General features: G+C 36.8%; 1 protein-coding gene across 2 annotated transcripts in view; it reads left to right on the top strand.

Annotated features, from left to right (window-relative positions):
• The window catches only part of PELI1 (pellino E3 ubiquitin protein ligase 1), a 49323-nt gene extending 35289 nt beyond the window's left edge, over positions 1-14034 (top strand). For both annotated transcript variants that reach the window (XM_024133537.2, XM_055089206.1), the window contains exons 2-7: positions 1698-1837; positions 4596-4725; positions 8044-8145; positions 10587-10784; positions 10875-11063; positions 11623-14034. In XM_024133537.2, coding sequence (XP_023989305.1) covers positions 1767-1837; positions 4596-4725; positions 8044-8145; positions 10587-10784; positions 10875-11063; positions 11623-12189 — 1257 coding nt within the window. In that variant the 5' untranslated portion in view covers positions 1698-1766 and the 3' untranslated portion in view covers positions 12190-14034. The remainder of the gene's footprint in view (positions 1-1697; positions 1838-4595; positions 4726-8043; positions 8146-10586; positions 10785-10874; positions 11064-11622) is intronic.
• Positions 14035-15409: the final 1375 nt, after the last annotated feature.

The following is a 15409-nucleotide window of genomic DNA, read 5'->3' as shown; positions in this document are numbered from 1 at the left end:
CTTCTGGCTTCTGTAGTTTCTGGTGAAAAATTAATTGTCATTCTAATTGTTTTTCCCCCAAAGGTAAGGTGTAGTTTTTCTCTGACTGCTTTTAAGAAAATTTCTTTGCCTTTAGTTTTTAAAAGTTTAATTATGTTGTGTCTTGGCATAGATTTCTTTAGTTCTGTCCTGTGTGGGGTTTGTTCAGCTTCCTGAATCTGTGGTTTTGTTTCTCTTTTCAAATTTGGTGAGTTTCAGTCATTATTTCTTTTAGTACTTTTTCAGCTCCACTCTTTCTCCTTTCATTCTGGACTCTGGTGATTCAAATATTAGATCTTTTGCTGCAGCCCCACAGGTCCATGAGGCTCTGTTTTTTGGTTTTTTTTGTTTTCCAGTCTATTTTTCTCTCTGTTGTTCACACTGTGTACTTTCTGTCTTCCAGTTCACTGATCCTTATTACATTCCTTCCATTCTGGGTTGAGCCCATCCAGTGAGCTTTATATATTTTCTGTTTTCTTTGCAGAGACTTTCTATTTTTGTTTGTTTGTTTGTTTGTCTATCCCAAACTTGTTTGTAATTGATTACTGAAGCTTTTTTATCATGACTGATTTAAAATCTTCGTTAGATAATTCTCACATCTGTGTCATCTACGTTTTGGCACCTGTTGATTATCTTTCTGCATTGTTTTAATTCTATCTAGTTCTTGATATAATAAGTGAGGTTTTTTTGAAACCTGGACATTTTTGTATTAAGTTCTGACACTGGATATTATCCAGACCTTCTGTTTTCACTGGCTTTTCCTCACATTGCTCTGTCAGGGGAAGAGGGGGAGCCTCTTTGTTACTGCCAGGTGGACATGGAAGTCGAGGTTCCCTCCTCAGCCTCCATTGATACCTGAGGGAAGGAGATCCTGCCGAGTCCAGGATGGAAGTCCAGGCTCCCTGTGGTTTCCACTGATACCACTAGGGCAGAGGAGGGGGCATGTTACTAGCCAACAGGCTGGAAGTGCTGGCTTTCTACTTGGCCTGCTCTGACACTACCTGTGGCAGGGGCAGGGCCAGGGGAGGTCAGGCTGCCTCATTATGGCCTCATGAAGTAGAAGTCTGGGCTCCCCACTCAGGCCTTGCTGGTGAAGGAGGTGGTAGGGTCACAGTGTTTTCTGTGGTGTTGGCTGCAGCAGAGCAGTTATTGTCAAAAGTTTTCTGTCTTGCTAAGGCTGCCGTTTTCTTGTTCCTTTGATTAGAGAGGCCAGGCATTTGTCAGGTGTTTGTTTGTTTTTCTGTCTGCCAGTTGGCATTTCCAGGTTGCTAGATTCTTCAGCTCCAAGTCTGGGATTATATTAGGCAAAAAGAAAACCCAAAGAACTTGCCACTGAGTCATTCCTTGGACCTGGAGGCCCCTAACTATTCTGCCTTCTCTCTACTTTTCGGCGTCTTCTTATGTATTGTATATAATGTCCAGGGTTTTTAGTTATAATTAACAGAAATAGTAGGGAAAATAATGTCTACTTCATCTTCCTGGAACCAGAAGTTGCTAAATTTACATTTTTAATGTATTTAAACGGTTATATCAAATATATAACCATTATTGGGGAAAATGTCACCTACTTTATATATTATATGCATAATATTGTGCTCACAAAGACTGCTAGAAAAGAACATCTTTATTTAAACTGAAATTCATTGTTCAAATTATTAATGAAAACTTTTCCCCTCTAGGAAATAATGCAAAAGGTGTCCCAAGGCTCCTGACCAGTGAACAGAGATTTGAGAAAAACAGCCAAGCTCATGTTTTCTCCTGATCAAGAAAATCATCCATCCAAAGCACCAGTAAAATACGGTGAACTCATTGTCTTAGGGTAAGGTTTCTCCATCTGATGAGCATATAATTGAATGATATATGGTAACTTGAACATCTAGGTTAAAAGTACCTTTTTTAGAATTTATATCCTACTATTTCCAAAGAGTATTTAAAGCTACAGGATAATATTACCAAATCAAGAAACTCTTAATTCTCATTTTAATATCATCTTTTATAAGTACTCAAATGCTACATAAACTCTGCCTCACCCTCACCCCTAGAAAGGACAAACCTTAAAGATGAAGTAAAAGAGGTATTTGTCTGAAGTCACATAGCCAGTCCATTTGTCTTTCCTGTCCCTTCTTTTAGAAAACTTGCCTCAGCTGACTTTACCAAAAATCCCCTCTCTGCTTAGGTGATTTCATGTAGTTTAGTATTTATTTATTCCTTTCCCCTCTGAGGCAGTTGCTGCTTTGTGCTTATGGTCCTGTACTTGAAGAAAAGAGCTGTATAGACATGAGGATATGATGATTCTGCAGCCAGGACCTTGCTACTTGTTTACTTCAAAAGTAATCTCGTCCATTCAACTCACACAGATACAATCTGTGATTGAGGAATAGATGATTCCATTATTTCAGTTTATTCAATCTAAACTTGTCACAGCTGTCAAAATGGAGACACAGTGTTAGTGTGTTTACTAGAGATCTCAGAAACTAGAAATTGTGAAATTTACTTTCCCTCTACTGTTTCTCTCCTGCCTAAAAAGCAGCTCTGGACATTACAACATGTTTTAGAATCAGGTTGGTGCAAATTCTTCTTTAAGTGAGGACGTGTCCATTGTTTCAGATAAGAAAGTAAGAAAAACTGGGGAGATAATATGGCATTACTGAGCTTGACTGGAAGCCAGGAATCCTGGATTCCAGTGCTTATTCCAACACTGCTAGCTGTATGGCCTTAGGCAAGTCAGTTAACCATTCTGGGCTTTAGTTTCCTCTTCTGTAAAATGACAGACAAGATCATCTAAGGCCCTTTGAGATTAAAAAAAAAAAAAAAAAAAAAAAGAGGTTTTTTCCCAAAAACAATTTAAAAGATTATAAACAATATAGTAACTACAATATTACAATTTCAAATCACATAGATTTTGATGTATTAATGACAAACAGCTTTTAACCACCAAAAACTATTCAAAGTTAAATTCTTCAGGAAATTTGAGTCATTTGAAGACTTAGAATTTAAAATTTAGTATATGGTTTAAACTGGCTCTTTTAGCCCAGCAGTTTCTCAGTTAATCTTATCAGTAGTAGTTGTCTCTGTACCTGGCACTTGGTATCTTAAAATGCAAATAATGCTTCTTCTCAACCCTCTAGAAGGAGAAGTCAAGCTGCATAAGGTTGTCAGTTTCATGCTGTTGCTCTTTAAAAAAGAGCTCCGAGCTGCAGGAACACAGTGTGGGAATAGAGAGCATATGTCCAGAAGAGGAACAAGGCAAGCTCTGGGTGGACAGTAGTTAGGGGCAGTGAAGAGCCCACAGTGGGTGGGCTGGGGCCAGCACAGCCTAGAATAGCAGACTTCATGCATTAGCTGCGGGCGCCACTCTGAACTTACAGCAGGGGTTTTCTCCAGTAGAGTCAGTGTGTGACATTTTATAAAGCTTCAGTGTAATTTCTGTATCTGACAGTCTGCGTAAACTCCCTTCCCTTCCTTATCAAACACTGATGTAGGCCATTTTACAAGTACATTCTCCTCCACCCTCAAAACTGTCCCCATTCCTTGCCTCATTTTCCCCCAGATTAACCAACTGTAAATAAGAAACCATCAAACCAAAGATTTTTGTCGGGCGGTGAGGGGATAGTACATGAGGAGAGATTATTATTAAGCTACCGTTCATGCTGCAACGGTGCAGTAAAGAATGAAAAAAAAAATGACGAACACCTGAATTCCAGTTCTAGCTTTGCCAGTGTCACTTGTGTGACCTTCAGGAAATAACTTAATTCCTCTGAGCCTCTGAGGAACTTAATTCCTCTGAGGGATAACGTAATTCCTAACCTGTAACAGTGGCTTGTGGTGCCAGTCTCGCAGTTTTTATGAGAATGGATTAAGGGAGGTGATGTGTGGAATAGAATCCACTAGTGCCTAGTACATAGTAAACACCCAAATGTTTTGAACTTTTTTCCCATTAGTTCAGTCCTTGCTTACTTGCTTAGCTTTAGGGCACGTATATGCTATCATGGAGAAATGGTCATAAGGTCTGAACAACAAAAGTATGTTTAACTGCCACTTAGTTACACTCAGTCAGGCAGGTTTTGCTGACATAATGTGAATGTGAGTGTGTACAAGCAAGTAGCTGAGACTTAAACAAATCTAAAAATTCCTTATTTCAGAAGTTCAGCTATTTATAAAGTGGTTCATAGTTAAAGGAGATTATATTGTACTTTTAAAGGTTGTATTAGCACATGCAAACATTCACCTTTTAAAAAAAATAGAATGAGTCATAAGAAGTCAGATATGCCATTAATCAGCTCTTGATTATCTTGAATAAAAGAGGGAAGGAAAATATAGATAATTCAAAGCTGTGTGTAACCCAAAAGGTACTTCTCTGTGACTTCGAATGTCACCAGAAAGAATCTCGTTTTGTTTCACACTCAGGGCAGCTGGTCTGAGGATCAGCAATTGCTAGAAGTTAATTCCAGACACTTATAATCTGCTAATACATAATTAATTGGGGATTGAGCCTCTAAGACAAAATATAAAACATTTGTTTTAGAATTGGTGTGGTTCTTACATGAGATCCCCTAAACTTTTTTCTCCTCCATCAGGTATAATGGGTCTCTCCCAAACGGCGATAGAGGAAGGCGGAAAAGTAGGTTTGCTTTGTTTAAAAGACCTAAGGCAAATGGGGTGAAGCCCAGCACTGTGCATATTGCTTGTACTCCTCAGGCTGCAAAGGTAAAAAAAAAAAAAAAAAAAAAAAAACCCAAAAAGTAAAAACTAAATAAATTAACTTGGAGAAATTGAAAGACTTGTACTTGCTGTTTATATTCTCTAGCATTCCCTTCACATTCTGTACCAGAAGTTTCCTTTTGTTTGGGTGGGAGAAGACACTTTGGATATACGATATCTGAAGAACTGCCATCTGGAAGAGCATAGGACTTTTTTTTTTTTTTATATAACAAACTGGGATCAGTGGGTGGACATTAGAAGGAAATAATTCCTTTTCTTATTAAAAAGGTGTGGGTGGGGTGGGGGCCTGGGCTTTATGTAGTATTTGGAATTGTGAAACTCCCCTGAGAAGAAGGGCGTCCTGCTGTTACCAGAGAGACCCCGCCTGGGCTGGGCAGGGAATGTGGTTCATAATATTTGTATTCAGGTACTAGAAACATGTTTGGATGGGGTGATTTTTTTAACTAAAGATCCTATGTATGCTCTTGTTTTTATTTATTTTTTGTTTTATGATCCTCATTGCTTTTAGCATACTGCCTTGAACACAGTAGACCTGAATAATTATTAAATTGAATCAAAGCTATGAAAGCAAATACCCAATTTTGTCTATAATATAACTTCTCAATCTCCTGGCCTATTAATGCTTCTCACCCACTTTTTATTTCCCAACCAAGATCTCAAGAAGCTGGGCCACCATTTCAGGACCCTTGGGCTTTTCCTAGACAATAAGGGGGAATTTCAGATCTTTACATTTCCTGTGAATTCTTCTACTTCCAATTTTATAACAGACTGAATTTGATACTGTGGTGAGTGAATAAAAATTACAAAGAGTTCTTTGACTTCTGGAAGTATCTATATCTTAAGCTCAGCAGCCCCAGAATGTACATTAATATTACACCATCTGAGGTATATTTTTGTAGGTTTAATAAATGAGAGAGAAATTGGCATACAGTGCCTTGCTCTAGGTCACAGCTCTGGTCCCTGAAGTCAGTTGGATTTTTGGCTTTGTTTTATATCCAGTGTGATGTCTAAACAAGAGTTCTCATGCCTTGAGTAGTCTCCTTTTTTACTGTTTGAGAACCAGGGAATGTAGAAAAGGGACAGTTTCTTTTAGGTGTTTCTTTCTGCTCCTTTGCAGAGAAGGGATGTGCTGATAAATAATAAGCAGGTGGTGGAGTGAAAAGCTTATTGATCCAATCTGAGGAGCTTCTTTCCAGTATTTCCCCACAGAAGTGCTCTTGACATTTTGGGTGTGCCAATTCTTCTTTATGCAGGACTGTCCTACATGATGTAGGATATTTAATATTCTTGGCCCCCAGCCACTAAATGCCATTTAAGCCCTCAAATCATTGTAACAACTAAAAAATGCACCTACGTATTTCCAAATGCCCCTTACACAGCTAATATTACCTCTGGTTGAGACCCACTATCAGAAATCTTTCTGATCCTTACTTCTATAATTTCCTATTCTGTACTTTTCTTCATAGTTTTACTGTCATGCTCCTAATGTTTCATTGTTGGCTCCTTTTCATCTTTACTAGGCAACAAGAATCTTAGGGGTCAGAAATTGACATTTTCCTCTTTTCAATTTTGGAGGGATGTGGTAATGAGGTCATGAAGAAAACTAATTGTTTAGTCTGGCAGTCATCTGGGATGAGTGGTTAAACCCTGCCTTCCAGTCCAGTGAGAACTTGACGTAGTTCTTATTCTCAATCTAAGAGTAGGTCTGATAGTTTAAAAAACAAACAAACAACAACAGAAAAAAACCAGGGCTTACAACCTCAAAGTACCCAAAACCTTTGTTTTTAAATCCCTTTAGCCATTAAGAATTAACTTCCAAAATACTGAGCAATTCTTTCATTGAAAAATCAGCTGCTTAATGCTGACTTAAAATAATTATAGGTTTTTAAACCTTTAAAACCATTTTGTAATGTTTATGAACACATAAATGTGTAGTAAAACATGTTAAGCATATGCATGGGAGTGACCTGCACTGCACTCTTGAGGTTCAGTACCTCCACAGAGAGAGGGGGAGTAGGGAAGGACATGTAAGCAGCCTTCATTATATCTGCAGTTTAATTTCTTTTAAAAAATCAGAAGCAAAAATGGCATTACTAAGAATGGTAAAGCTGGGTAGTTAGTACCCAGGTGTTTGTTTATTCTCTTTATATATTTGAAAATTTCACGATCTTAATTATCTTAAAACTGTGAGTTTAAGGCTTTATCTATTACAGATTAGCTACAAATTAAAACCAAGTAAAATTTTATAATGCCAAAGTTCTAATTAAGAAAGTTTTTTCATTTAGCCTCTTTACTGCCTATAATCATTCTTCTGTGTCTTTCTGTTTTTTCTTTTATGCAACCTGTTTCCACTTCCTTTGTGCAGGTTTTTCCCCCTCTGCTATTATTGTCAACTCATATACATAGAAAACACCTGAAAACAAAACTGAAAAGTTCTTTTTAGCAATGTTTTTAGTTTGGCATAAGTCAGAAGTACAGTCATAAGCATTGTATCCATTTCCTTTGGTATGTTTAATCAGTCTATGAATTTTTCTGTATCTAGCCCAGCATATGGCAAATATTTGTCATCTATAGAGTCACAGAATGGCTAGGAAAACCAATTATCTCTGCTTATTTGTTAACTTTAAACCTCTTTGAGTTACTTTTGTATTTTCTCCTTATCAGAGCACTACTGAGTACTGCTTTCAGTTTCTACCTGGGATTTGGTTTCGATTACCTTCTAATTTAAAATACTTATAATGGAGACTCAGATTGTATAATGTTTTTATACAGTGAACTTATGTTCTTACTCTATAATTGCTTCAGTGTACAGGCATACCTCAGATATATTTGGGGTTCAGTTCTAGACCACCACAATAAAGCAAATCACAACAAATTTTTTTGGTTTCCCAGTGCATATAAAAGTTATGTTTACACTATGCTGTATTCTACTAAGTGTGCAATAATAGCATTATGTCTAAAAAAATAACATATACCTTAATTTAAAAATACTTTATTGCTAAAAAATGCTAACCATCATCTGACAATGCAGAGTTGCCACAAACCTTCAGTTTGTAAAAAAAAACGCAATATCTGTGAAGCATAATAAAATGAGGTCTGCCTGAATTCTTCCGGATCCCACTTAACCTAAGAAACCACTGTCACAGCCGAGGTTATGCAAGAGTTATTAATCTCTACCCTAAATTTCAGGGGGAAAATATGTTACACACATAATAAGTAGATGACCTTTCTTTTTTTATGAAAAGAATATCTATTTTGATTGACCTACCTGCTAATTTTTGCTATTGATCTTTCCTTCCTTAGGCAATAAGCAACAAGGACCAGCATAGCATATCATACACCTTGTCTCGGGCCCAGACAGTGGTGGTTGAATATACTCATGACAGCAACACTGATATGTTTCAGGTATTGTAACATCTACATTTTTTTTAAAGTTAAAAACCTGTTGTAAGTGACGTTTGCTGTGGTCTGATTAAGGATTGTCATATTTTAATGCATTTCATTAAAATATATATTGATCTCTAAACCCCATATATAGAAGTCCATGTAGCATGGTTAAAAGATGGGCTCTGAAATCAGAATTCCTGGTAAACATTACTTAGTTACTCTCTGCCTCAGTTTCCTCCTATAAAGTGCAGATAATAGAACTTCCCTCAGATGACTATTAGGAGGCTTAAATGTGTTAATACCTATAAAGTCCTCAGAACTGTTCCAGGTACCTGGTAAACACTTAGCTAGTAATATTAGTAGCTATAATAATTATTAGCTATTATCTAAAAAAAGGAACCAAGAGATATTTTGTACACATTTATGATTTTTTTTTTTGCTATTACTTGTCACCTTCCTCTCTAGGCAACTGAAACTACAGGCAATTTCTAACTGTTCACAACATATATGTAGAGTCAAACTTGCTTCTCAGCACATATTTGGTCAAAGCTATTGGCAATAACAGTTTTTATTTCTCTCATTCTTTGTACCAATCCAGTGCTGATGGTTTTATAAATTGATAGATGATAGAAAAGCTAAACCCAAAGACATAAGCAAAATTCATGATATCTTCTCCCTTAATATTGGGTTTTGTAAGGCCTTGGGCTTTTTTGAAACAAATGGGACATAAAGTACCTAATAATGTTGTTCTTATAATTGTAGTCCCAATGACTTTTCAGTTTTTCTTTATTTTACAAGAATTAAATGAATATGAAAAGGCCTGGAGGTGTCTTTGCTGTAGTCAGTAACGAAGTGTTTCTTTAAAGTCACTCTCCCCCACATCCTTTTAATGGAATGCTGAATTTTTTAGAACAGTAGAAATATTTTTAGTTCCAAAGGTCTGAGACCATTTTCTTTGGATATCATATTCTTAAAAATAAAGGGACATCCAATGTTACATTTTTTAACCAACAAATTTCCCCCAGCACTATCCAAACTAAATAAAGACTTTGTACTTGGTGGCAGGATAAAAACACTGAAGAATTTTATCTAAAAGTGTGCTGATATAAGGAATTCTTAAAGCTCAACTATGCAAAGAATGACTTAAGAGTCGTCATCTTTGTAAAGGGTCAATATTTTTTCTTAGTAACGGTATTCTTTAATTTTTATGATACTACTTTATAACAAATACATTAATGAACTGATTTCTAAATGTTTACTTTAAAAGTGTGACTTTTGGGCTTCCCTGGTGGCGCAGTGGTTGCGCGTCCGCCTGCCGATGCAGGGGAACCGGGTTCGCGCCCCGGTCTGGGAGGATCCCACATGCCGCGGAGCGGCTGGGCCCGTGGGCCATGGCCGCTGGGCCTGCGCGCCTGGAGCCTGTGCTCCGCAACGGGAGAGGCCACAGCAGTGTGAGGCCCGCGTACCACAAAAAAAAAAAAAAAAAAAAAAGTGTGACTTTTGTCACCTCTTCCACTGATTTCCTTTTTTCTTTTCAACATTCATCTTCCAAAATGAAATTAATTTATACTTGCTAGACCTTTGAAGATGTTTAATTCACTGACACCTCACCCAGCAGAACTTTGTTCTAAGAACCTTGTCTCTCTGAAACATGGCCAAGAACGAGGAAGAAAACAAAAAGGACATCTAGGCATATAAGATAAATGCCACAAAGTCGGTGCACTTTTCCCTGCTCCCTGGAGAATCCCTTAGGCCATCACTAAGAACCTTTTGAAATACTATTCTTTGAAGTTTGGTTATTTGATTTCTCAACCCATGGCAGAATTAGAGTAACTAGTTAGAGGAGGGGTATGCTGCTAGAGACAAACATGCCCAACAGCAAGAAATGATAGCTGACAACCTGACAGAAAAGACACAAGAATCCTGTGAAGTATACATAAGACCTCAAAGCATGGCTTTGTAAGCCTTTAACCTAAGGATCAGCATTCCTCTACACCTTTATAGCACCTGAAGACATCAGTGCAGTTCAGCTTAATATAAATGGTATTCATAGTGTAATGTCCTGGAGTCATCATAAAAGATTTACTTTTATGTTCATTATATTCTGTTAAGGAAACTAGAGTAATACATGGTAGACATATTTCTGTCCAAAGGGGTTAAAATTAAAATCTGCAGCCACCTAGAAATATCAGCCATCCTAAACTCTTTATTCCCTGAGGTTTCATATATTCTGGGTTGTAAGTTCCTACTTAATTTTATGCTCTAAGTGATTACTACATCAGAGGAAATGTGACAGATTGGTTTTCAAGGGTATAGATGCCCCAGAGTTAAGTATGATAAGTTTGAGCATTAGAAATTTCAGAGGCTTAATGATTTCACCTTACTGTTTGTACCTTTCTTGAGTGAATTTTCCATTGTGTTCCTTTGAATAGGTTTATAGATATGTGTTTTTCCCTTAGATTGGTCGGTCGACTGAAAGTCCCATTGACTTTGTAGTAACTGACACAGTTCCTGGAAGTCAAAGTAATTCTGATACACAGTCAGTGCAAAGCACCATATCAAGATTTGCCTGTAGAATTATATGTGAACGGAATCCCCCCTTTACAGCACGGATTTATGCTGCAGGATTTGACTCATCAAAAAACATCTTTCTTGGGGTAAAAAGCTTTTTTCCTAAATGTTACATTTTATAACCACTTCTATTTCCCAAGTATAAATAAACAGAAGCTCACTATTTTTCCTACTAGGAGAAGGCTGCCAAATGGAAGACATCAGATGGACAGATGGATGGCTTGACCACCAATGGCGTTCTTGTTATGCATCCACGCAATGGGTTCACAGAAGACTCCAAGCCTGGAATATGGAGAGAAATATCAGTGTGTGGAAATGTATTCAGCCTGCGTGAAACCAGATCAGCTCAGCAGAGAGGGAAAATGGTAAGTACTGAGATGTAGCTTCTTACTTAACAACAATAAACTCATAGGGTGAGTTGGACTGAGTGCATTACATGTTCCCAAAAACTATTAAATCTTTTGCTGACACAGAGTACCAAGTATGGCTATCAAGTGCTGACTACCAAATACTATACCAGGAGGATAATATCTTAATGTTTCAATTAGAACACTCTAAAAATTTTTTCTTCTTTTATATTATGTTAATATATTTTAAAACCTAAGCTTTCCCAATTTAAACAGCATTCTATGTATTTTCTACTTGTATCTGTATATCTTTGACCAACATATTTACCAAATTGGAAATATTAAACTTACTGATTAGCCAGATGTTTTAATCATAAATTGTCTTTACTATAAAGCTGGAAAGAGATAATTTACTACTCAATATTTTATCCTTGATTTTCAAACCCATATTTTTCATGACTGCCATTCGAGTTTCTTAAATAAACAACCAGAGGAAATCTTGATTCTTGAGTAAGGAGCACGTAAGACCAAAACTCTTAGGTGGTGAATGTGTTTCTTTGATTCTTGTTTCCTCTAGGTGGAAATTGAAACCAATCAGTTACAAGATGGCTCATTAATTGACCTCTGTGGTGCAACATTGCTGTGGCGTACTGCAGAAGGCCTTTCCCACACTCCTACCGTGAAGCATTTAGAAGCTTTGAGACAGGAAATCAATGCAGCACGACCTCAGTGCCCTGTAGGGTTCAACACACTAGCATTTCCTAGTATGAAGAGGAAAGATGTTGTTGATGAAAAGCAACCATGGGTGTATCTGAACTGCGGCCATGTGCATGGCTATCATAACTGGGGAAACAAAGAAGAACGTGATGGAAAAGATCGTGAATGTCCTATGTGTAGGTCTATTGGTCCCTATGTCCCTCTGTGGCTTGGATGTGAAGCTGGATTTTATGTGGACGCCGGCCCTCCAACCCATGCGTTTAGCCCGTGTGGGCATGTGTGTTCAGAAAAGACAACTGCCTACTGGTCCCAGATCCCGCTTCCTCATGGTACTCATACTTTTCATGCAGCCTGTCCCTTTTGTGCACATCAGTTGGCTGGTGAACAAGGCTACATCAGACTTATTTTCCAAGGACCTCTAGACTAACAGACCATTGTCCTCCAGGACTACATTATACATTTATAAGCTAAGTGATTTGGGTTTTCCAACCTGTTGTCCACATCACAGTTTTTCTGCTCTGGTCATTTGCATTAAGATGAAGAATTTTTTTAAACATTTATAATAAATAGTAGCAATTTCTGAGCAAAAATCTGGGAAACTCAAGCAAAGGAATTTCCAAAAGTACCAGACTTCTGAATTCTGAGTTTTGAAAATATATTTTGAGGAGAAAAAGACATAGTCTAATTTGATGCCTTCATTTTAGTGTTTTGAATCACCCATCCTCAGTGTTGAAAAATTGTTTTGTATAACTGAGGGTACTGTTGGTTCAAACTATGTTAGTTTACAGTTTGTTGCAAACATTGTAAAATAGAGCAACATGTATATTAACTTTTTTTCTATTTATCTTTATTATAGAAAATATCTTAGAATGTTCTTGGTAGAGTAGCATGGTAACGATGGTCTCACACTCTTGGTGTGAATGGTAGTTTAGCAAGCAGAGCTCAAGGATTTGCAAAGTTAGGAAGAAGGACAAGAGAGCCTCTCTCCCCACCCCCATCTAAATATGGAATTTGGTAAATTAGAATATTTTGTAAAAAAGAATTCATATTAATTACCATTATGTAAGAGGTGTTTGTTTTTAACCACATTGAAGATAATCGGGAAAGATTTTTTTTCCTTAATGTTTCTCCCAATTGTAGTACTATAACAAAAACTTAATGCTAAGAAACATTTCACATGCTCCTTAGAATATGCAATTTAATCTAGATTATTTTTCTCCCATGATAACTAATCTGTTTTTAGTATCAGCAACATTTGGCAAGTTTATTTTTTAGATATAAACTGTGGTTCATCTGTTCACTGTTTCTAGAAAAAAAATCATTCCCATGAGAAAAAGCATAAATAACAAGAAAGGAGAGTGACTTGATTTGCTTTTAGAAAAAGAAATGCTTAATTAACTATCCTGTATTTGGACTTATTCAGGTAAGAAATTTAGAGAGATATAAAGGGTTGAATGACAACAGTGCTCTTTTTTTTTTTAATCTAACAGACCAGCCTTAACTGTGGGCTTGAATCCTAAAAGGACAGTTGCCACAGTGTGACTCAAGGAAATTCTTGGTTGGCAAATGAGCACCAGTGACAGCCAAATGGAGGGACATACTTGCATGGTCAGTTTATTCTCTAATTCCAGTAAGTTCTTTGCTTTCAGAAGCAAGAAAACATTTCTTCTCCCCTCCCCCCACCCCCCCTTTTTTTAACACACCACAAGGAAAGTATAGACAGTTGCACTACATCGAACCCTTTGTGACACTTGTAGAAATCAGTACACGTTTAGATTAGACAGAATCATTTTTTTAATCTTTTGTTTTCCTTTAGTTCGAAAAGTTGTATTATACTTAATTGACTCTAGCAAAATTTTGTATGTGGTAGCACAGCTTTAATTTATCCTGTTACAGTGCTGTTCTGAATTTTCTTTTGGTTTTTAAAAAACAAAACCTGTTGCTTAGAAGCCATGAACTATTTTACTTTACTTCAACTTGTCAAAATTTCCTTGTTTTAAAAAATCATTTGGGTTCACTCAGGAAATGCATGTCAGGAAACTTTGTATTATAAGTTGACTAGTTGTGATGTATCAGTAACTGCTGTTACTCCTTTTTCAAAGAAATATAATTGATTTTGAAGTTTTCTAGATTGTCACATGCTTTGTGACTAATGCAAGGAAATCAAGTCCTGTGTTGTATTTGTTCTAGTCATTTCTATTCAGGCTATATATTGTAGCTGATTTTTATTTGCAATTAATTTATTCAAACTGAGTAAATACTTTTCAAAATAGATATTTGAATTTGCCTTTGTGGGTTCATTTTTGCATAACTGAAAATGGGAAACCAGAAGTGAAAACTTGTGGACAAATCTAGTCCACACTCCAAAAATATTCACTTGAAATAGATGAGTTTGCATTTAATGTAACACTTTAAATCTCTGGTTCTCTTGGGAGAGCATCTCTTACTTATCAATAGAGGAACTTCTTTAGTGGTTGAATAATTGAGGCCTTTTTCTAAGTTAAGCCCTGCTGGAGAGATGGCTTGTAGCAAGTTGCATACTAGACCGTTTAATAGTGCCTCAGTGATCATAAAAGGTTCATGTTCTTCCCAAGGTGCCTGAATTTCCTCCTACCAACTAAGAAAAATCTGGTTCACTTTCTATCAAATTTAAGTTTTGAAAACTCAAGTAATTTACATCTTTAGTCATACTTTTTCTGTTCAAGCATTTTAATTATTAGTTCTGTCATTTTGCCAATGCCTAACAGAATACTTTTACTAATTCAGTTGTATTAAGGGAATGTCAGTATTCTGGCCAAAGAGAAAAAGTTGTATTTAGGTCTCCTATATGCACTCTCAAGAAAGACAATCTTTATGGCTCAATTCTTTTATCAAAGGGATCTTAATATCTAAATGTTCCTTACTTTGTACAGTGAATTAAATTTCCCTTCATCTGAAATGTTAGGGTCATGAAGCAAGAGAGGGTAGAGATCTAGAAAGGAGGAGTCTTTCATCACATTATCTTCTCGAAGCTGTGATTGCTTACTTTCATGATATAAAAATCTTCTAGTATGTGTGAAACAGGATAGGAATAAATAATCATGTAAATATATAATTACATCTAACATGAGTACTCTCACTCCACTCTTCCTTCAGAAGAGTGCCCCAAGAACCATGTGTGATGCGTGACCTTCTGACACATAGACTGAGTGAGGGCACCAGTGAAAGTCCATCCATTATTTCTTTAACTTTATAAAAAAATACATAATTCCAACATGTTGGCCCTTTATCCCAAGCTATCATCTTATGCTACCCCACTTTAGAGACCACTGGCTGAAAGATCTGTGATCCATTCTTTGGTTTTTGTGTTCTAAGCATTAACCATGTAGCAAATCAGTTCACCAAAATACTACATAACTGAACTGTATTACTCTATCTCCCACTCCCACTTTCAGAATTACTCCTATATAAGTATACTCTAAGGCCATGCCCTCAGAATTTTACCCACACATTCTTACAACGGATATTTGAATATCCACTGTGCAGCAAGCCCTGTTCTAACACTGGGTGATGTAGCAGGAAAAAACAAAACAAAACCCTGCCTTCATGGGGTTTACATTCTAGTGGGGAAGATGGAAATGAACATGAAAATTAAAAGACATAGTATG

Source organism: Physeter macrocephalus, chromosome 12 (assembly GCF_002837175.3).
Source record: "Physeter macrocephalus isolate SW-GA chromosome 12, ASM283717v5, whole genome shotgun sequence".
Taxonomy (NCBI): Eukaryota; Metazoa; Chordata; class Mammalia; order Artiodactyla; family Physeteridae; genus Physeter; species Physeter macrocephalus.
Note: the sequence above shows the minus strand (reverse complement) of the source record. Positions and strands in the feature narration are given on the sequence as shown.